This window comes from Epinephelus fuscoguttatus, linkage group LG11, assembly GCF_011397635.1.
Source record: "Epinephelus fuscoguttatus linkage group LG11, E.fuscoguttatus.final_Chr_v1".
Lineage (NCBI taxonomy): Eukaryota > Metazoa > Chordata > Actinopteri > Perciformes > Serranidae > Epinephelus > Epinephelus fuscoguttatus.
The window spans coordinates 28,714,247-28,738,536 of record NC_064762.1 but is presented as its reverse complement, the minus strand read 5'-3'; the positions used below and the strand labels follow the sequence as shown (position 1 = coordinate 28,738,536).

The 24,290-nt window shown below is 40.3% G+C and overlaps 1 protein-coding gene across 2 annotated transcripts in view; it reads right to left on the bottom strand.

Moving 5' to 3' along the window:
* The window catches only part of ncoa1 (nuclear receptor coactivator 1), a 72,280-nt gene that overhangs the window by 31,368 nt on the left and 16,622 nt on the right, over window positions 1-24,290 (bottom strand). For both annotated transcript variants that reach the window (XM_049589672.1, XM_049589673.1), the window contains exons 2-3: window positions 19,941-20,179; window positions 1,159-1,264 (exon numbers count right to left, since the gene is read on the bottom strand). In XM_049589672.1, the coding sequence (XP_049445629.1) occupies window positions 1,159-1,247 (89 nt within the window). In that variant the 5' untranslated portion in view covers window positions 1,248-1,264; window positions 19,941-20,179. The remainder of the gene's footprint in view (window positions 1-1,158; window positions 1,265-19,940; window positions 20,180-24,290) is intronic.

Genomic DNA, 24,290 nt, shown 5'->3' with positions numbered 1-24,290 from the left:
GACTTTAGTAATGTTACTAATACCACACTGTACAGAGTAAGAGTCCTGGACTGCACAAGTAAAAGTATGCCAGTATAATCTGATTTCAAAATTCAGAAGAGTGAGAAATGCCGTCACAATTTACCCAGAGCCCAAACTGACAGCTTCATATTGTTTGTTTTGTCCAACCAACAGATGAAACCTCAAAATTACTAACAATAAATTGATAATTTTAATTAATACAATCATTTAAAAAGGTGAAATAAGGGAAAATTTGGCATTTTTGCTGAGAAATTACTTTGATTATTATTCTGTTATCAAAACAGCAGGACAATTAATTTTCTGCTTATCAATCCAACTCTTAAAAGAAAATAACAGCTGAGCGGTACCTCAGATAAATAGATGTGTTTACATGACAATTTCAATAACGTGACGATTGCCTCATTTGGGCTAAGCTCGACTTTGCAAAGAATATAAATTATCTTATTGTTAATACACTTAAACAATTACTTAAGTATGTTCTGTTTCCTTTTTGTCAGAAGTGAGAACATCACATGATTGTTGAGCCCTGGTACACAAAATTGACCATATTACAATAAAGTGAGGGAGTGTTCTTCGTGAACTGTAGTAAACAGAGCTGCATTTAACATCGGCAAAACTACAACAAAACATCTGCTTACAAACTCTCACACAACTCGTGCAGTATATCCAAAGTCTCATTTATCCAGTCTCATGCTCAGTACTTCCCCTTCTCACTAAAATTTTACGATTTAAAACTCCTCAGTACAAACAGTCTTATACATGGCTGTGTACCATGCCTGGGCACGTGTGTGTGTGTGTGTGTGTGTTTGAACTCTGATCAAGCAGAGGTCATATGAACTCATGTGCTCAGGCACGCTCAGGGGCACACTATTTGTCATACTGAGTACACGACTAGATAAATGAGACTTGGATTATACTCCATGAGTTGCATGAAAGTTTGTAGATAGATGTTTTGATATAATTTTGCTGTTGCTATACACGGCCCCCATTTACTTGAAAAATGACCACCTTTTTTGGATTCTTCGTTCACCATGGAGAAATACGAAAAAAACATTTAAGAGTTTTAATTTATGCACAAACTTTTTGATTGTATTATAATGTCACTTACAGAACAACAACACATGTTTAGGAATATACCTTTGCCCTGATGTGTCGCATGGTGAGCCCTTCCTCTTGCGTGACTCTGGCGTGGCAGGGTCCAGGGGATTTTCCCCTACTGCACTCATTTTCAGCTTTAACTGACCTGTAGAGGAGGAGCACATGGAAAAACAAGGAAAGGTTATTAACAGATTTCTTGCAGCTCTGTTGTTCTTTTCACAAGAACAAGTAATAATGCAGTGTTCCTAAAAACCTGAAAACACACACCATCCTATCTCATCTGGAAAATAAAGGGAGCTATGTGAGGCTGCTGTTCATTGATGGCAGTTCAATGTTACTGTAACACCACAGTTCTCTCCAGGCTGGTCACAACGCTTAAGGAGCTGGGATTAACACCTCAATGTGCATAATGGATCCTCGACTTCCTGACAAGCAGACCCCAGGTGGTAAGAGAGTGTGGACACACCTCTTCTACCCTCATCCTTAACACAGGAGCACCCCAGGGCTGCGTTTTGAGTCCTCTGCTGTACTCCATATACATACAACGATGTAGCCACTTCAGACTCCAACACCATCATTAAATTTGTGACAGGCCCGATCACAGATAATGATGAAAGGGCCTACCTGGGAGAGGAAGAAGACCTGACCTGCTAGTGTCAGGATAACAACCTACTCTTGAACGTCAGCCACACTGAGGAGATAATAGTGGACTTTAGAAAATGAAGAATAAGGAGAAGCAGCCAAAGAGCTACGGCCCCCTTATATCAACAGGCCCTTGGTGGAGAGGGCAGATAGCTTCAAATACCTTGGTGTCCACATCAATGAGGGCCTGACCTGAGCACTGCATACTGACTCAGTGGTGACAAAAGCAAGGCAGAGACTGTTTTACCTGAGGAAATTCCCCTCAAATACTGAGGAATTTGCAGCCTGATGAGGAACATCACTGCCTGGTACAGACACAGCACAGTGCAGGACAGCAAGGCCCTGTAGAGAGTGGCTTGTATATCTGAACACACTATAGGTGCTGCTTTACCCCACACAAAGGACGCTTATACCAGATGCTATGTTGTCTGTTGGTGCCAACCAAGAAGTACAACAAATCTTTTTCATCACCTTAGTAAGTACCATCACAGTGACCACACCGAGAGTATGAAAATACGAGCCCATGTTAGTCTGTCCACATGTTTTAGCAGGGCTAGCAAGGCTGTACTAAAACAAAAGTCAATTGTGTTGTCTTTTAAGGCCACTGCCCATAATGTATAGCATAATGACTGCTCAACTATGTTTGCACTTTGTACTTTTTACTCAGATTTCTACCTCTAAGACATGTGCAAGCATTGTTTTATCTTACAGTTGTACTTGTGCCAGTTTTGGTTGTACATAGAAGTGATAGTAGTTACAACATATAGTTTTATATACATTTTTAATAAGTTTAAATACAAGCTATCTGTATTGCTTTTAACTGTACTTCCGAGCATGTTTGCACATTAAATATTTCCATTATATTATTGTACTTTTTTTGTTAATGAACTGTATTCTTAGGTTTTACTAAAAACCCTCTGGTTTCTTCAGACTTCAGACATTATCAGGATGCTCATCACACTGGCATCATTTTAAACTATATAACGTGATAAATATTCATATTGATTAATATGGAAAAAATGATAATGATATTAGTTTTTGCCATGTCACCCAGCCCTATAGTAAATCTCAGTACAGCTGAGCAACAAACCTTACTGCTGGTTCTGACTTGACTCTATAGCCATTTTTCAGTGCTGTAGTTTTTTGTAATACAGTTGTTGAATTGCATTATACTGAAGAATATTTTGTTTTTTATGTTTTTGACATTCCTCTTCAGTCGCCCTTAATGGACTCGTGCCTGTTCTTTATCTGCAAAGTCTACAGGCTGCACCTCCCTGGCTGCATCAGGAGGGGTAACCATAGCAACAGGAAACGCTGCAACATTTGATGAAGCACTCAGTGAATAGAGGGACAGTTAACAGGGTTCCTGCATGATCCATTAGACCAAATATTAAAGTTAAAACCCTTTAAATGGTATCACAAATTGAATTTAAGACCATCTTATTACAGCAGATGCACAAACACAGCAGCAGAAGGCATCGAAGGACATGAAATTCTGTCATGTTTAGCAAACTGTAGGGACAGACAGGGTTTGTTATTTTACTACTAACATGTTGTTGACAAAAATTAGGTTTCTGAAAGATTTGGAGGGATGTTAATGAGCCTGAAAGCCTTTCATTTATTCTTGGGAGCTGCACACATCAATATGGACTCTTCATCTGTAAAACCACATCCATGCTGTAGAACCTAAATATCAGTTGTACACACAAAACCTTTTAAATCCACGGGTAAACCGCAATAAAACAAGCAGCCTTTGTCAGAGTGTTGGGTGCTGCTGCAGGGACACGCTGCTCACAGGACGTTAATCCTTCCTGACTAGCCCTCTTTACATTTCACCTCAGATCACCCTTCTCTTTGCCTCAGCCCTCCTTATGTTGCTCACATGCAGCACTTAACAAAGGGATATATCCGCCACAGTTAGAAATGAGAGCCCTGCTCCACATTAAAGGAAATACATATTAGCCTGAGAGTACATATGCTTCTATAACAGCTGAAACTGTAACTATGGTAAAGTCAAATTATGAACTGAGAAAAAAGATGTTTTAGGATTGTCAAGACTGCCTGCTGATCTGTTTTTAGACACATCCAGACTGATTTTAGAAAGTCTGAAATCTGAAATGCCATTTTTTGCAAATTGGATCTAAACCAAATTTGGAGGTGGTTGGAAATGCGATTCCAGTTGGATTTCTACAGATGCGCCTCAGTCCAGATGCTCTAGCCACTGAAATCAGATTCTAAAGTGTTTCGCATCACTTGCAGTGCGATACACACTGATGTCAAATCCAGAGTGACAGAAGTGTTGAGCAGAATCCATGCTGCTACTAGCGGAGCGCTACGAGGACAACATGGAGAACAACAGTATCTGAAAAGACGCTAAGTTTGTTCTGAGTTCTGCAATGTGACTTGACAGCACAATTGTTTGAAGGGTGAAAATGATGGCCCTCTATTTCTTATGCTTTTGTGTTAGAAAGCCACGCCACCAGCATAGGTATGTAGTTACCAGTGTTAGGCAGTTAGTTACAGTAATATTACTTTTTCCAGCAATGAGTAGTGTAACCAATTACTAAAAAAATTCCAGTAATAATATTACAGTTACCTCACCAAACAACTCATTACAACATTTGTTATCACATCACTACTGACTTGAAATACAACATTAATATCAGCCAACTCATTTTCGTTATCATCGCTCTGCTAGTTTGGAAGATGGAAACGCATAAATTATACGGCTGGAAATATTCCCATTACTTTGATTTTGTCAGGAGGAAGGATGATAAGAACATCATTGCTGCATGTAGTGGTAGTAAAACTCTTTCCACTGCGAAAAACACGTCCCTAAACCTCGGGTCTGAAACACCGCGGCTACTGACCAACAGCACAAGCACTTGACGCTCCAGGAAATACACCCCACCAAAGGCGTGGATGTTGGACATAGCGCTACACTGGCTGAACAATACATGCTGGATTTTAATTGTGGACAGCTGCAGCGACAAGGACGAATGAAGCTTGTGGCTGGATATGTGGTGGATGTAATGTTACTCCATGAGTGACTCTCCATCTTTGAGGCAGAGTCTTGGGAAAAGACCGGTTACAGGCAACTGAAAACCTCCAAATAAACAAACAAACAAAAAATGCTATCTAGCCTTAGCTACACTTAGCGGCGATTACCCTGACATTCACTCAGAGGCACACATCTGAATTTTGGGGAGATAGGCAACTACTAATTTTATGGGGTGTAATGGAAAAGTAATATAGCGAGTAGTAACAAATTACTTTTGGCAGGGAGTAATAAGTGGTGGTGACAGTGGTGGTGACTGATGCTTACAATTGTTACCAATGCAACCTATGCAGACAGGTTGGTAATGTCTGGACACACAAATCGATCTGATCACTTGCAATTACAGCGCTGATCATCTGTTTTTAAAATCTGATTTGAGAGCCATTTTGCAGTCTGAACGCAGCCTTAGTAAACTGCAGCCTGGACGATGAAAACAAGATAATAATATTGACATATTAATTATTAGTGTACATTAAACCCACGGTTGTTTTGCTGGTTTATGCAAAGGCAATAACACAATATTTCTACTACTCGTTATGACTTGTCAACAAAATACCTACATCTCTGATACCAAAATGTTTCTTTTGATGCCTTACTTTGCTGAGAATACACATGTTTACTTTCTCATTTAAGGGATTAATTGTTTAGCTGACAGTAACTTGACAGAGTTGACAGATTTAAATGTCTTGTTTTGTCAGATCAACAGTTAACAACACAGAGATATCCAGTTACTTATCACAGAGAATGGAACAGAGAATTATAGCCATTTTTACTCAAAAAACATAACTTTAACGATTTAATTTTCTGTTCTTCAACTTATCTTTCTGACTGTAATGTGAAGTGACAGCAGCTGTAAGAGGAGGAGAGGGGCTACATCTTTCCAGAACGACCTTGCCGTCATAATACTTCTCATTTATGATGATGAGGAGTCCAAATTATGCCTGTGCATTTCTGGCAATGAGTCAACACAGGTACAGTTTATTGATGGAAGAGAGCAAAAGATATGCAGTAATTATATTTCATGATGTACCAGGCGACAACAACTGCTGCACTCTGACCCTACAACCTAATAATAAAGCCAAACACATGCTCTAGCTGTGCATTCATGCTATGAAAACATGCCTAACAATACATTTTCCTACAAGCATTGAAAAACCTGGATGAATTGTGCAGGGTCGATAAGCTCGTCAGCCGTGAACAACAAGCCATCAACAGCCATGGTCATATTTCCTGCTTCCTCGCCATTATGATTATGTTGCAGTTCCTCCCACCTGGTAAGTGTTAATGATCTAGTTATTATACTTGGTGGCCAGCTTTGCTTCCACATCCTATCAGTGTCACACTAGAAAAAGGCAATGTCAGGAACATATATGACGGGATGAACTGCATTCTACTGCATGGATACAGCTGGAATAGAAACTAGAAAAACACACTGGCAAATGCTGATAATGCAAACAGTCACCAGGTTTCCTCTTAGTATGTAATATTAATTAATTAGTGAAAAATTTTCCTAGTCAGCCAATAGTCATCATTTTGGGCCGTTAGTCGACTAGTCACCCACATGTTTACGATAGGATCAAGGTGTGAGAAAGAATAGTATTGGTAACACTGTGCTACATTACAGAGAAATACAAAACCGTACTGATGAACCTTCATTAATATGAAAAAAAGCAGTAATGATTGTGCTAAGTGGCTAATGGGCATGTAGCTACTTCCACGTTTCAGATGATACGTCATGTTTGTAGTCGACGAATGAAGATGAGTTTACATATCACCTTGGGTTTGTCCTTCACCTTCTCAAAATGATCCCACACTTTGGATTTCCTGCCCGACATGTTATTAACTAGCCTGTGTACCAACCCTCTTAAGTAATGTGACTCCTGACTGACTGCTGATTGTGGCCACTTCCTGTGTCTGTCCTTTCAAATTAAATTCCAACATGGTCCAGTCATATAGGTTTTGGTTTGTTTTGACAAGGCGCAGTTCCTAATAGAGTTTCACGTGTTTTTTAAATTTTTTTCTGCGACTAAATGACCAATGAAATCTTGCCAACTAACAACCTTTCTGGTCAACTAACATTTGGTCGACTAATAGAGGGCAGCTCTACTCTCCAGCTCCCTAAACTTGTTTTTTGAGTTTAAGTCATTTGCCAAAAAAATAAATAAAAGGCATAATAATCAAAGTTAAATATCAATTTGACTGATGGCATTTTCACAATTCTATTGATATCTCAATAATATTGTTACTGTGAATAATTTTAGACACAATAACCATGTAGTGAAAATCTAGTATCATGAGAGCCGTAATGACAACATATGGAAAAACTATTTAAAACTTCAGTAATTCTATTTTTTTATTTTATTTTTTATTTATTCCCATGATACTCTGCCTCACTTTAACTCATCTTCTTCTAGCTGGCTACCTGAGGCTGGTGCTGCATGCACACAGAAACCATCAGTCCAAAGAAAATAACTTTCCCTTAATCAAAAACGTAGTCTCATCAAAGCCTATGACATAAAAAAAAAACAACCAAAAAGGAGCCAACGAGATGCAACAGCATAACTTGGTGCTCCTCAGTCTACCTTGTGTAGTTTACTCAAACAGTCAAGGCAGCTAGTGATGAGGACAGATAATGAATGCGCAGGGGGAACGCACCTGTGGTCGAAGCTGCCCTCATCATGTGGATTGATGTTTGTAGCAAAGCTGTCCGTCGCCTGACAGCATTTTTTTTTTTAATTTTGAAGAACTTATTTCTTGCATCCTGCTGTGGATCGTGTCACAAAACGCTTTCTAGTACAACTATTGATTAAAACTGATTGTATTTACAGTGATGCAACAGTGTGGCCACCCTTTCACTCCCTTTAGTTTATTCCCATTACACTTACAGTAGTCAGTTCAAGTGTGTTGGATTAGATCAGGCAGCTCTCTGATCTCTGCAACGCATCCAAGAAGCTTGTCTAGCGTTCTAGCCAGATGATGAAAAGGTGTAAATGCATCTTTCTCTCCAAGGCGTATTTACCACTCCTACCATAGTGTGACTACATCAGTAAGCAGTCTGTGGAAATATCTACTCATTGTCTAGTTTTCCGAATATATCCATGATCCATGTCCTCAGTCCTTGAGACAACGGCAGCTAAAGTAATACCTAAATGAAACTAAAATGAGCCATTTTTCTCTCGTTAAAGCAAAAAGGAAAAACAGCTATGGTGATTTCTACACATACAATAAAACTGAAAAGTGCAGACAGGGTCTTAGTTCAATTTTATAACTTCAGGGTTATATTTAGCAGCTTAGTTTTCTTGCAACTGCAGCATAATACTCTAATAATGCTTCTCAAATATTTTCTCTCCAAACTGACTTTCAGATATATATATTATTGATTTTCACTCATGCCACTGCTCTGTGAGCTCTCAATCAATCAATAACTTTTGTTGGTAGTTGTGTTTCCTGGTCCTTTACACACCACAATACTCAGAAAAGCAGAAAAGTTTATGTAATTACCGCAGCTTTCACTGCATTATTTACTGTCGTCACGACTGTTTACACTGCTGACTGTGTCATATCTCAGTCATTATCTCGGCGCAGCCTCCAAGAAGTGCAGTGTCAATAAAAGCTACAATAGAGGTGAGTTATGCTGAAAAATCTTTGCAAAGGGTCTGTTTCTCAAACATTTACTTAGTTTTTAAGATACGCTATTTCACCATATATTGCAGATCTACTGTACACAAAGGGTTATTGTCATGAGTCGAAGGTGTTGAAGTGTCGAATGACTGGCTGAATCACTGACCTCACTTTGCTTTTCTCTCGACTGGGATAAAGAGCGGCTTAACACAAAAACAAGACGTGAACCACCAGGGTTAAAAGGTAATGTGTTTATGCCTCCAGCTACATTCAATCAGTCATGGCAGTTTGTGAATAATTCGGCGTACTGTATTTGTTACCATTTGCCTGCAGGATCTCAAACAACACTGCCACTGCGAGGGGCCCTGCTGTTTTCTCTTCTGCTCCGTTCGTTGTGGTAAGCTAATGTTCACAACGTTTGTGCTGCATGTGAAATAAACTTAAATGCAAAAAACAGATGTTACTTTAATGTGAAGGCAGCAGTCGGCCTTTGCTGCGAAACCTTGGTGAAATGTGCGGAGAAAATATAACAAACAAGGGAGGGTGGACAACTGATCAGCCAATCAAATCACAACTAATCAGATCAATGGATGAAAGATGTTTGTTAACTTTACCTGTGCCTGGAGTTCTGCTGCTCCACCTGTGCACAGAGTACACTCTGTACTCCGAGAGTGCAATGAATAACCAAACAGTATATATATATTCCAATAGTGCTACTAGTGAATGGTCCAGCTCCAAAAACAGGAAATCGAAGTGGTGGCTGATGTTTTAACCCACCATAGACTGTTCCAAAAGGACGATGCGTCTCCACTAGGGGTGTAAAGGTACACAAAAATCACGGTTTGGTACGTACCTTGGTACACAAGTCACGGTTCTTTTTTTTTTTTCGGTACAGTAATGGAAAAATTAGACAACTATTAAATATCTTTTACTTATTGGTAACCTTATTAAAACATACCACCACAGCAGTTAAGTGTTTTTACACAATTTTTGAATGAAACAAATATATATAAAATCCTGCTTTTTTCACATTGTTTGAATGAAAATAGAAATATAAATTTCTGCTTACACAGTTTTACTCAATTAAAATAAAAAGTATAGTGCAGCTGGTCAGCTTTAAAGCCTGCTCAGATTCAGTTTTACTAGGAACTTACTTAGCTTTCCCACTTTGTCAAAGTGCAGTAAACAAAACATGCTTATATCTGAAGTGCAGCTTAAACAATTTTACTCAACTCCAATGGCGTTGTTTATTTCTTTAGCGTGATGGTCAGGGAAACGCTCTTTCTTTTTAAACGACGACGATATCGTAGTTTGCACCAGATTGCTTTTTCTAGTCAAGCCGGTTAACGTTCAAACTGTGTGTGTTTCCAAGTACGTACCCAACCGCTGTTCTGCAGTGTCGACACACTGCTGTTGTCTTGTCAACTTGTTTATTTCCATCTTCGTATTTTACCCTGAAACCAAAGTGTTCCCAAACGGAGGACTTCAGGTTTGCGGGTGGGTCTTCAGGTTCATCAGGCTCACTTGCCATGTTGTCAAAATGCGAGAATGCGCTGCATAAAGTGAAAGCGGAGATTTACGGTCGGACTCGGTCCATCACTCAATTATGTCCGTCGGGGAACTAGATATTTTAAATGGTTCGGCTCGCAAAAACGGAATTAAAATAAAACAAAATAAAATAAAATAATATCCTGTGCCCAACAATTCGATACAGGGTCGTGCCGAACTGAAAGTCGCGTACCGAATGGTTCGACACAAATACATGTACTGTTACAGCCCTAGTCTCCACTTATCCCCAATGTACAAAAATGAAGCCAAAATATCCAGGATACGGTCACTGCCATCTTGCACGAGTGTCGAGTCCCTGCCCATACACCCGTGTGTCAAATCACGAGCAATGCCACATATAGTGAGCACACTGGTTGGCGCACACACAGCTGTCAATCATGACCTCAATCCCCCTTTTTCAACATCAAATAACCAGTTACAATAACCAATATTATCGTGAAAACAAACACTTGGACATACGTCAGTGTGATAAGAATGACCTAAAATAACAGAAACCAGAACACTTTTTGTCGTGTATTTGGAGTGTTTAATGTGGCCATGTCCTATACTCCAACATGGAGGAGGCGGGGTTTATGACCTATACTGCAGCCAGCCAACAGGAGGCGATCAAGAAGTTCTGGCCCCACAGTAACTATTAATTGCAGTTAAAAAACAAACAAAAACACACCCAATATTTTCTCATTACACAATTTACACCCTCAAAGGTGTGAACTTTCACACATGTATGAACAACTTCTACAGCAGCACACACATAAATATACAAACAAACATTAGCAGGTTTACCAACTGGGGTGGAGTCCTAACAGACAAATGCTGGTAAAACACAGGGTGTAACTTCGCTATTACTACAGCTACTATTACTACTTCAAGAAAGGCAGCCAAACTATCGAGTCACATTTATTATAATAGCTCCTTTATAGTTAAGGAGCCTCATCAGTGGTGTAAATTTGAATCCACAGACTAATACATGTCCTGTGATGAAAAGCTCAGTCCATGATATTTAAATGATCAAATCAGCCACTTTCAATTTTACACAATTAGGAACTTTCTACAGCAACACCCACATAACTTTCTCTTTTTCCACTATGCTAAGATATATAACATGAGCAGCATTCACCTATGCATACAGCCAGGTAGTGCAGGCAGTTACACATGAAGCTTAACAATCATCTCCGCTGCTAAACTGATGCCCTTAATTGATCCTACTGACTGACTGCTCAAAAGGTGCAGCCCACAGCAGTATTTAACAGACAGATGACAGCTTCCCCAGCATGCACTTATTATAGCGTCCCATCAATGTAACATGTGACTAATTGGAACTGTTACAGCTGCAGTGTGAGCATACACTCAGTCACACTTTCACACATACCAGCTAAAGCAAAAATCATGTGTAGAAGAAAAACAGGTCTAATCCACCTGTAGGCCAGGTCAGCCTCCTGCACCTTCTGACCTCACCCCCCCCCCACCTCCCCCCATGTGACGTACGGTGGGGGATTGAGCCTTCAGTCGCCAAAGAGGAAGAAGAAAAAGCAGCAGCGGCAGCAACAGCGCAGCAGAGCAAGACCGCTGAGAAATACAGCCCAGTGCCTCCACAGGCTCTCCATAACAACCGCCTGCCGTCTCTGTGTCTTTATGTTTGTCTTCTTTCTCTCAGAGCCTTCTCCTCCTTCGGTATCTCATTCCACGAGCTGCACTGATTGCACACACACATGTATACACACACACACACACACACACACACACACACACACACTAAACAGTGGCAATGTATGGCTTGCAGCGGGGGAGTGAGGAAGAGACCACCAGATACAGAGTAGGGAGTGAAGGATGTGGATTACCAGGAGAGGGAGGAAAGAGTAAATGGGGGAAAAAAGATCCTTATTAGTCAACCTAATGTACATACAAGTTTTCACTACTTTCCATTTTCCTTATTTAGGCTTCTATAAGAACTATAGCATGTTGGACATGCTGGTATGAAATGTCATAGGTTTCCTAGATGATCTGTACAGCTCCACTTCTCAGAGTTCATATACTGGTCCTGACATACACTAAAACTGTTCAACTAGCTTGGTAAAATTCTCCTTGACTTCTCCAGAGATTGTCAATTTTTATGACTTTTTCCATCTTCAAAATGGCTCACAAATTTTCTTACTTTTCCAGAATTGGTTTATAGGGAAGCAACGATTATCGTCTCAAAAAAAAATTACGGTAAACTGTATTACGCAATCATTATTATTATCAGTTACAGTGCCCCTTAAGGGAATGAAAACAGAATCTTTTTTTTTTTTTAGTTGAAAAGTCATTTAATTATAATGCAATTATTTATTTATTTATTTTTTATAAATGGAGCATGTGCAAAAAGTCTGCTTTTTAAAAAATAAACCAAATAAAGGTGGGATTCTCTGTCTAGATGCATTTTACTTTTTTATGTGTTTTCATTTTTTCAATTAAAATATTTTTTAATTATAATAAAAAATAATTTATGTTGTACAGGGTGGCTTACATGGGTTTCTGATTTTTAAAAAAATATTTTTTAATATATATATTTTTTTCTGTAAATCTTTAAATCTGGAAAGCACTTTACGCTTAAGCTTTAAAGTGGTTTATAAATAAAGTTAAAATTAGTATTATTTTTTCTAGTACTACAGATAAGCAAATGTACATGGTATGATAACTGTTTGATATTATACTATTATATACTTTAAAACATCTATACTGCTGCAACCCTAGTAGTTAATACAGTAGATTACTACAGCATCAATATAAAAAAAAGGAAAATGTATAAAAAAAAAAATATATCAAAAAGGAATTCATTCCAGATGTGTTTTTGGACTCACTGTCACCTGACAGCTTGTTTCTTTCTGTTTGTAAAGATAATATTTGTAAAGAACTTTTTAGTTGTATGCATTTGTTGTAATGTGTTACATAATGCTTCCTAGCACAAATATTGATTAAGATTGATTACATTCACAGTGATGCAACACTTTGGCTTTCTTTCACCCCATTTAATATTCTAAATTGATATTTAGTGCTGTTGTTGCAAATATAATGAGAGTAGCTTGTTAATTTTTACAACAGTAACATTATTTCCTAAATGAGCTCAACACACTGCTCATGCACACACAGCGTGACCACCCCCTCTCTGCTGCTCCGAGTTGGTACAGCCCATGTGAAGCTGCTCAGTCACTGTTGCTAAGGCCCACCCTCTTGAATATAGGACATGACCAAGAGAATGTATACAGCTTCAGTCAAGTGCACCCACTGAACTCCTGGATTGTATTCATATATGTGTTGTGTGAAACTGTTATAAGTGTGCAGCTTCACCACAGACCAGATAGCAGGTTTAATTGAGCAGCAGTCGAGTCCTGCTGAGGAGATTTCTTCCGTTGTGGGAATCTGTCTGCATGTGGCTTCCACATGAGGCCAGTTCCCTCATGATTCCAGTGTTTCCCCTACATGCACCTAGGTGCGGTGTTACATGAGGAGAGTGCTCAGTCTCAGTCTCGTGTCTTTAGTAATTAACGTCACAGTATTTTGCGCTACAGACGCTCTATATCCAGGTCAACTCACACACTTGCGAGTAAAGCACATAAACAGATGAGATGAGAAGAGAAGAGGAGCTCCCTCTTTTCTCTTTAGAAACTACTGTTATATTATTCTGCACTATGGACATTTCCTCTTAACTGTCCACAAATCTACTGTATGTACTCGGGCTTCAAGAGCCCTTCTAGTGCCGGCAGACACAGAAACCTCCTGGCAGGGCGCACTTTGTGAGAGCACAAAAACGAAAATAAACAGAAATTCCTTTCACCCCCGCTGCTACAACTCCACCCTGGGGAAACACTGTAATAAATATTACTCAACTGTTGATAAACTACGACAGGCAGGTGCTGACACAAAATGTTTCTCCAAAAATCCAAAAGTCAGAAATGAGCATAACTGTTTAAACATTTAGTTCATGAAATATTGCCTGTGATGGTTCTTCTCAAAGTTATAGCATTTAAAATCTGACATTAGTTGGGTTTCCATATGAATGTAGCACAATCTTTTACGAAATTATCAGAAAATCTGCAGAAGAAAATTCAAATTTTTGTGCCTTCCCATACCGCTGCTATGGCACAAATTGCCAGTCCATTAAAACCTGAAATGAAGGAAAACAATGGATGTATCCGCTTATCCTGTTGGGGGTCACTGGGGTGCTGGAGCATATCCCAGCTGACATTGGGTGAGAGGCGGGGTACACTTTGGACAGGTCACCAGACTATCACAGGGCTGACACATAGGGGCCGTTTACACGACAACGGTTTCAGAAAAAAACGGAAAAGTCTGTCCTTTGTGTTTTAAAAAACTTCTGCGTTTATATGACGACGTTATTGAAACGATCCCTGTTCACACAGAGCCGAAAAATCTACTGGAAACGCTGTAGTATGCACGCCAGGCCAATGGATGGCAGTGTAAATTTGCAAAGCAACACCACAGCATGACACCATGCGCCTGCGCTGAAGTGCCTTCCTCACCAACGCTGTGATTACAAACCAAAACAAAGAAGACACAATGGCGAAAGCATGCACAGATAACTTTGTCTGGATTGATGACGAGGTGGAGTTGCTACAGTAACAGATCTACACTTCAAATCAACAGGGTGAGCAGCACAAACAGAGCTCGGCATTGTTGTTGTGATGTCGGCATGCCTGGTGACTGGAACCGTAATGCGCATGTGCGAAAAGTCTCCGTTTTCAGAGGAACTGCATGTTGCAAGTTTACATGACAACGGAGACGCTGCCATTTCCAAAAAGTTGCACTCTGGAACCCGTTTTCAAATCATTGCGTTTTCACGCACCCAAAACGCCGCTGTTGTGTAAACGATCGGCCAAAATGCAACTAAACTTTACCATTTTCAGTTGAAATCGCTGTCGTATAAACAGGGCCATAGAGACAGACAACCATTCACACTCACATTCACACCTACGGGTAATTTAGAGTCACCAATTAACCTGCATGTCTTTGGACTGTGGGAGGAAGCCGAAGTACCTGGAGAAAACCCACACTGACATGGGGAGAACATGCAAACTCCACACAGAAGGGCTCCCCTCCCAAGGTGGGGAAGAACCCTCTTGCTGTGAGGCAACAATGCTAACCACTGCACCACCATGCTGCCAGAAGGGCATGTATTGAACCAAATTTCCTGACCTTAAACAGGACAAAGTAATTTGATTTGCTTAATTTTGGAGATTGCTGCAATACTACTTCCCGGAACAAAATAGTAGCTTGTCTTCACGTATAATTGATCTCAATCAAATTGATCCAATCGCATTTAACAAGAGTTTTTTTCTGAGAGACGAGTGGGTTTTGGCTGTGTTACAACAGCGAACAGAGTTTACAACTTAAGTTAAAATGCAGATAAATTATTTAACTGCCTTCAAATTGTTTTTTGGAGAAATCAGGACAGTACAGATGGGGTTACATTTTCCACTTATGCATATTTTGCCAGAAGAAAAAAACAAAAACAAAACACCCACAGTACCAGAAACTACAGGTGCAACCATGTGCTTACTGTTTCTTTTTTACCCAGGAGCCACATCAAAGACAACTTTCCATTACCTTATGATGGACAATCTGTTTGAGCCAACATATGCAGAGTTTCACTGCTCTGCCACCGACACAATGCTGCTACAACAAAATCCCACAATGCTGCATGCATATTTGGCAGAAAGGTGTTCCCAAGTTCTGCTCAGCTACAATACTAAACAAACAATAACGAGAAAAACAATCCAATTATAAAACAAGTTAGACCACGTACATTAACCACAAAATCCACCACGGAGCATTCTGAAAGCACTTCTTATGCGTGGAATCTCACATCTCTCACTTAATTCATCTGACCCTCTGGTGTACCGACAGTGAAACACTCAGATCCCCAGTGTTTCCAACTGCTGTCAATCACTTTAATTGTTCTCCATCTGCCTCACCTCAACATGTCTATGTTATTCTCGTGTATTAATGCAGTCTGAGAAGACCGATTTGAGAAGTCTGCAAACAATAACAACGACAAAGAGGAAAGCAAACAAATCAGGCCTGAAACCAACACTTTTCATTATCAATTGGTCTCTTATTTCCCTGATTAATCCATTAGTGGAACATTCCCACATAATTAGAGCAACAGTCGTTATTAAATCACTAAATAATCTGCTGATTACCTCATTGATGAGTTGATTATTTGCTCTGTAAAACATACAAAACAATGAAAAATGGCCACCTCAACTGCCAATAGCCTGATGCTGTGTTCACACTACAAGCAACAGGCTACAAGTTGTGTTGTCAATGGAAGATGGTGATGTGAAGATTCTAACTGACGCCCGACACTTGTTGCTCAAACGGGTGTGACGCGCTACAAATCAAAGTTGAGTTGAATTCAACTTTTTTCAGCGCTCCAATGATGCGGTTAAGTGTCAGCTAATCAGATGTTTTTGTTTCTAGCTGTGGTGCTGTGTTATTTAGCTTAGCTAGCTGACACTATGCTAGCTTTTTGAGCATTGTGGTACACATGGGGATGCAATGGGGCAGTGAAATGTGATGTTAAAATGGGGCTCAGACACTGATGAAAAGCAAAGATATATTTCTGACCAGATACCATCTTTGGATGACACTCAGTACGTTTACATGCACGCAGTAGTCTGGCTAAACTCATAGTTTGGCTAATCAGTCAAGTCGGGCTTCCTGTCTTGACTGAGTATACATGCAGAAGAGAAAATTAAATTTCTGACCAAGTACATCTGACTCCGCCTCGATAGGCGGTGCTGTGTCCTTTTTAACATAGTGCGCATTGAACTAGCTCCGGTTGACCCGAAGAGGAAGCTAACGACGAATGAAGATGGCGGAGATGGATGTTGCTGTTTCCGACCATCCATAAACTTCAAAATGTTTAGCTCCTTTAGCTGTCGGAGCATGAATGTAGTTTTCTCGTCCGTCCAGAAGTGCGTCTTTTGCTTCTCGGTCGGCATGGTGTTTGTTTGTTTTTCCAGGAGTTACCGCACTGCGGCTATGTCATCTTCTTCTTGTTCCGGGTGAAAGCCCACGACAGAAAAAATGGTGCATGTGCAGAACGCCGAGTCCAACTCCAGTCGGACTAAGTGGATACATGCAGCAATAGTTTGATGTTCAATCGAATTATCTAGGTGTGTTAGTCGAGCTACGGATAGTCAAATTTCAGTCAGTCTAAGCTGCTTACATGCATTTAAAAGTCCGGTTTCAGTCGGACTAAGCCAATAATTTGATTTTCTCAAGCTGCATGTAAACATATTGATTGAGTCGAGGTGCTTTGGGGCAAGTAGCAGACACACACCATGCCACAACAACGTAACTATATCAAGGAGCAATTGGGCAACTCCTTAATAATGTAGCTGGCCACACTACTGCTGCATCACTAGTGGTGTTTACACACTTATAGTCAACGTCATCCAATTGTTTTTGAAGTCCAACAATCTAAAAACCAAAGATTTAATGTAAGGGAAGAAAAAGCAGCAAGTTCTCATATTTAAGAGGCTGGAAGGTGCAAATATTTAAGATTAAACATATATCAAAATAGTTCCCTGAGTCCAAGATGTCATCATCAAATTTCTTAACCTGTATATAACCTGTAAAACAAACAACCAAAACAAAAACAGGGACTATCCACGTTTAAAAAGCTGCAACCTTTAGATTTTTTGGCTATTAAAATCATTAATCAATTATCTCAGTTAATCACAATTGATTTCTGTGACTGTTGCTCTAAAAAGAATCTCTGCAAATTGATGTGTATACTGTGACATTCACAGGAACCAACAGCAGCACTGAAAATGTTAAAAACACTAGAGAACACGGTTAAAAATGGTCAGTGGTAATGCAAGTATATTTTGTAAAAAATAACAATTAACACTGGTGTCCCTGCTTCTCAACCAAGAACCTTGTTAGGGTTCCAGTCCATTGTTTGCCGCCATCTGTGTACACCCAGATCCAGGATGTTTACCAAGAGTAAGAAATAACCTTGGACTGTACACAGCTCCCCACACACTGAGCCAAACTCCACAGTGTATAGATACATAGCGTAAGTAGTGGTGAGCTGCAGCCAATGGACTGCTGCCACTGTTCTCATGTGTGTAACAACGGGAGCAGAAACGTGAGCTGTAGCGTGAGATACAAGGAGATTGTTCCTTAGAAATGATGCAATATGTATATGCTGAATATAAAACGACATATATTTGTCCACAGAAGCAGAGCTGTCCCTCGTCTGTCTTCTAGGGCAAAAAAAAAAAAATCACTTCTAAATCCTGAAAAATAGACAAAACACATCTATAAATATATCAGTAAAACCCTGAATATTTTTTTAAATAACAAGTGTATTAAGTCAGCCATTTAAATCTGTGTGTGTGTGTGTGTGTGTGTGTCATAGCTCCCCTAATTTTTCACAGAGCATTTTCAATCTCAAACACGTTCGCTGCCAGACTGATAATTCCACATGAATATTCATCATTTATTGAACTCCACTGGTTTCTGTGTAATTTCAAGTGTGAGCGTGGGTGTGTGTGTGCGTGTGTGTGTGTGTGTGTGTGTCCTCATTTCAACTCGTGAAACACCACAGGAGGCCGAGTCAGACATGCTGGGATGTTCAGAGCCACGCAGCCGGTTTGGGGCCACAAGTCTAAGGGAAATAATGCATAAAGGCCAGCGAGAAAGAGAGAGGCATTATCTTTCTCCTTTTTTTTCCTTTCTCGTAACAATCAATTTAGCCTGAACCAACTGCTCCTTTGCGAAATTAAATTGACAGACAGATTAAGTCTCTGATAAGACAGCTTCAAATCCAGCCAATTATGCATTTTATTTTGTGTCTTACTTGTAGTTATTTCCACCCAGAGTCTTTTTCATGGTTTTTATAACATGACAATTGACAGTGTTCTAGGTGTTTATCATCTTTTACTGCAGATCTTGACACAGCTTCAGTTTGCTCTGATACACACATACAGTAAAGGGCCAAAATAATTGCCAACAGTAAAACACAAAAAGTCAATATAGCTCAAACCGCATTTACACCCTGTAAATTAATAAAAAATGAACAGCACTTCTGGCATGTTGTGGCACTGCTCACACTTGTTTACTTGCTACTTGTCTGTTTTGAATTGATTCCTCTTAATACTTCTTGCAAGCTGCATTTTGGATAAGTCATTATGGAGATATGTGCAAAGACTGAGGGCAAGTAAAACAATTTCAAATCAAGTTTATAAGAAAAAAAGTGCAGAGGTCTGGACACTTTCTACCATTGTATTCAGGGTAGGTATTATAATCTCAAAAGCATATTGATATTGAAGCAAACTGATGGACTAGCTGTTAGAAACTGCTGCCCAAAAAATTAAGCAATTAAGAGAAATGCAATCTAATCATTTAACGTTCAAAATACTCTCATTTGTCATGAAAAATACCAAATATTCTCTGGTTCAAGCATCTCAAATGTGAGGATTTGCTTTTGCTTCTCTCTTTTATTTCAATGTTAACTGATTTTTTGGGGGGTTGGGATTGTTGGTTTTTGTGCACACTATATCCATGGCTCGTTTCCAGCTCAATACAGCAAAATAAGCAGCTCCTGTGTCTTGTTTTACTTCTCTGAATATTAAATATTGACCTCTACTCACCTCTACCACTGCAATCCTACAAACGTGGCCTCAAGCCTTAGTTAGAAGCTCCGTACGCACACTAAAATAATACATAAAGCATGTATTTTGAGTCCAAAAAAGTATATAATGTGAATAACTTGGGAATATTCAGTGAGAATCAGTGATGAATAATAAGCAGTTACATATGATATGAAGAAAAGTACACAAAATATATGTAGGCTGTGAGCTGCAACACTCTATTCACCTGTGGCTTATAGTGAGACATACTGCAGCCATACTTTACTTACTTGATCTAGGGCTCCAGTGGGTGAGTCATGTGTTGGCTGTGGTCGGCCTTGTCCAGGGCTCAGAGCAAAGATAAAGGGAGGCAGGGGCGACTGGGAGGGGGGCCGGTGGCGAAATCAGTGGTGGCCAAACAGCTTGGAGTCAAAGTGATGGAGCAGTAGTGGTGGCTGGGTTATGGCTCCACGGCCGCTCTGTCACATGGCACCATCCCAGGTGCGGGGAGAAGCCTGCTGGCCTCTGACTGAAAGATGAGAGAGAGATAAGAAACAAAACAATGTTGGTATGTGATGCAGCAGATGTCTTATCTGACACGATGCTGACACGACGGACAAGAGTTGATTTGTCACGTAGGTTATAACAAGCATAGAACCAGAGAAACACCTAATGATGTTGCAGATTTAGTGATGCCATATTTCCAGTAGTCAGTGAAAACTGTTCCCATTTACCAGATTTACAACTACAGAAAAAATTGATTATCAAAAGCAGCACCGTGACACGTGAGGCCCCCTGCAGCTAACCCTGAGTGGGCCCCTTTCCTGCAGCACAAAGCAGGAGAATTTCAAAATCCTTCCGAGTGAGGATACCTATCATTTCAAAACCAAAACCAAAACTGAACAGACCACATCAGAACACTGGACACAGTTTATGAAGTTAAATGCACTGAGTCAATATGAAACTGTTGGAGCTCTATAAAGGGTCACAAAGGTGCTGATCCTGTGATGGCTACAATTGCTGGATCCATTCACGACCCGTACTGTAAAACTGACTCCTCCTCATTACTTATCAGCCCCTTTTATACTGCTTCACCAAGGAGGGGATTTCACGCTGTTACGCTGCCGCACCGCTCTGTATAAAAGGTACAGTCACAGAATGGAGGACAGAATTGTCTCGCCTTTAAGCAGGCATCAGAGGAAGTAGCAGCGCATAAATAAGGTTAGTATGAATGGAACAGCCAGCAGGATGGGATCATGGGCGGCACAGGTGAGATGTTTTGACGTGTTGTGCATGCGACCCACCTCAGGAGATGTAAAAAGTAGCTGTTCGCAGTTAGCTGCTAACTCAAAGATGTAAAACAGTAGCTGAAAAACTCAGGAAGTCCTTGCCCTCTGAGCAGAGGTTAAGATCAGCCGCCATATTACACATATGGTAAATGTTAAGATAATAATGCCATTCGTATTTTTTAGAAACATGCCAACACATCTTTTATATGTCACACTAGAGTTCGATGCTGTTGAGTTACATGTTACACCAGTCACGCCTCTTTTGCTTTTGCAATGCCTGCATGCTACCTAAAATCACACACTGGAACGGCATAATGCCGCCGTTGTTTGGTTCTGTGTAAAAATGCAAAGGCGGCATAAAGAAGGGACTTTGTAGCTCCCCTATAGCACAATCTCTATGGAAAAAGAGCACACAACTTAATTCTCAAACCTGTAGTTAAAAGCCCAGCTGCTCACTCGACTCAACCTGTTACACAACTGTACTGAGAAAAAAGCTTTTCCTCTAATGCCAAAATACTTTGAATCAGTTTCTCAAACAGAGCTCCAAAGATTACTTCAACTGTGAATATATGTTCATCTTAGCAATAGGACTATGGCAGCTTGTCTGTTTCTTACAGGCAGGTGAGTTTACCTGTGCACACCTTCTGGTGTGTCACTTAGTTAAATCCCATGTCTACCTCTTGGAGTCCACACTGTGAGGTGTTAATTTTCAGTGTTCAGGATGGCCAGCCCTGACAGCCTCTCCTGGGCCAAGGTGCTTCTCAGTTATGTTTTAATTAGTTTCAGTTTTGAGAGGGATCGTGCAACAGTCACAGGCAGAGTAAAGTAATGGAATAGCCATGGCTACATCAGGCATAGCATCAGGTGAGGGAAAGCCCAGATTGCACCCTAACAGCTTCAGCGTCCAGTGAAGGAGAGCTCAGAGTTTGTTTTTCTATTCTTATCATGTCGACTGACGGGCAGGGGTGGGGACTGCAGGGGCCTCCCACCTCGCAGGGGCTACAGGGGTATACTTTACGGCCCAGATCAAAAGATTAAGGAGGGGATATCTGAACCCCAACTTGCTCATTGTGTGGTGATTGTTGGCTCACCTGCAGCACATTTCTGATTTCCTTTTTTGTTTTTGACCTCCTTAAAAATACTTTAAACCACATAGGGCTAGGCTATATGGCATTAAAATAAAATCCCCTGCATGGGGTCAATTCACAATTTCAATATGTTGTTTTGTCCCTGCAAAATGCAATATGACTAAGACATGATTGAAACATCATATGGGACTTTATATGCAATAATAAAGATCTACAAAACCTGCAGGCTGTCAAAATATATGCATACAGCTATAGACTGTCAGTGCTGGACATTTCGACTAAGAAGAGCAAACACAGAGCAGAAAAGTCAGCACGCTGATTCATCTGCCTGTGATGTTTATGTTTCTTGACAAGATATCAGCCTGATATCCGCAGACAGCTGGCTAGTTAGCCACCCAGCAGGTAGGGACAGACTGAACATAGTCAAATCTGCACACTGTTCCTTCAAATTACATGGCTTCACCTCTCATAATCACTGCGCCTCGTCAACAAACAAACAGAGAACACACATCGGTGTGCGGAGTCAGTTTTTCAATCTGTCCCTCTCATAGATTTAACCAGTCCAGCTAGACACCTGGGGGTGGGAGATACCGGAGTCATGACAGCACGTAACCTGCAGCAAATGTACAAAAAGTGTAACTATTCATGTAATATTTAAGGAGCTGTTGTGACTTCATACAACTAATGTAGCCAGCTATCATCTATGTTATGTTTTGATTTGGGATGTCAACTTTGGTAATTTTGTTATTGATATTGCAACACCCATTTAACAGTAAGTAACCAGTTAATTCTAAAGCAGAATAAAAAACACAACATAACAAGAGGCCTTTACAGAGCATCGGTAGAACAGTGGATAGTGCCGACGCCCCATGTACAGAGGCGATGCCTCGCTGCAGTAGTTGCGGGGTCGACTCCGGCTTGCAACCATTTGCTGCATGTCATCCCCCCACTCTCTCTCTCTCACCCCATTTCATACTGTCCTATCCATTAAAGGCAAAAGGCCCCCCAAAAATAATCTTAAAAAAACAAAACAAAACAAACAAACAAAAAAAAAAACTTTAGTTTGGCGCTCCACTGACTCAGTGAATTCACCGCACTATCCATTTAGATGTGGTGAAATCTGAATGTCTTGTGATGTAAATTTCTTCTTCTTTTATTTTATTTTCTGCTGGCTTCGCTAACAAGACAGTCAGCTAGCTGTGCTAACATATAGAAACATACTGCCCACCCTCTGGTCTCCACTGGTTAGCCCCGGGTCATGTGGGGGCTAGCTAGCATTGCCGGTCATTTGGCAATTACCACGGGTAATGCAATCTCAGTAATAATGTGCTGTTGCTTCGGCAACATGGTAGCCACCCACCAGTCTCATTCCAGGTAGCCCTGGTGAGTAAGCAGTTTCATTTTGAGCAATAAACCACTTTAGCATTGTTAACTGTCAGCACCACTCGCCATGCTTACGCTGCTAAATGTGCTAACAGAGCAAACCATGAAAACATAGCTCAAAATGCTGAAAGGGGGTTTTGGCAGCTCAAAATTGAGCAACTTATCCACCGGGGCAACCTAGGGGGAGACTGAAGGGTGGGCACTAAGGCTACGCAATATCAGGAAAGCATGGGATTTGTGATAACATTGTTAAATACTGACAATATGACTCACAATAAATAAACAAATATAGAAGCATTTTTTAATTTTTTTAATACAGCATTTTGCTTGGACAGTAAAACGTCACTAGATCATCATCAACATGAGTCAATACAGTATTGATCAACAGCACAATCATATGATCATATGATAATATAGCAAAAACCAAGGCGCATCCCCTGGATGGTTAAGCACCATCGTCCCTGACATAAGTGAATATAACATCTGCTGTCACAACAAACATTGCAACTTAAGATAAAATTGGATGTCTGTTGTAATATCCTACATATTTGTGAATTTGGTTGTATTTTCTGAACCTCAAAAATACAAGGTTATTGTTTACTGTCAGTCCCCAATGACCTCTGTGCCACCTGCCGCATTTACCAGAAAACGGCGGGACACCAAACTTCGGAGAGCTGAGAACAGGTGGGCGGGCAGACAGGTGTAAGATCTGTGCAGTGCACCAGAACAAAAACACCAACACATCTCAAACAGAATGATAATAACATCTAAAACACAAGTTTCACTCTCGGTGGTTTCTGTGCCATGATAAGTATTCCATAAACTAGTAGGACTGAAGTCACCTGACACCACTGTTATAACACGTCATGCAGCTTGTGAA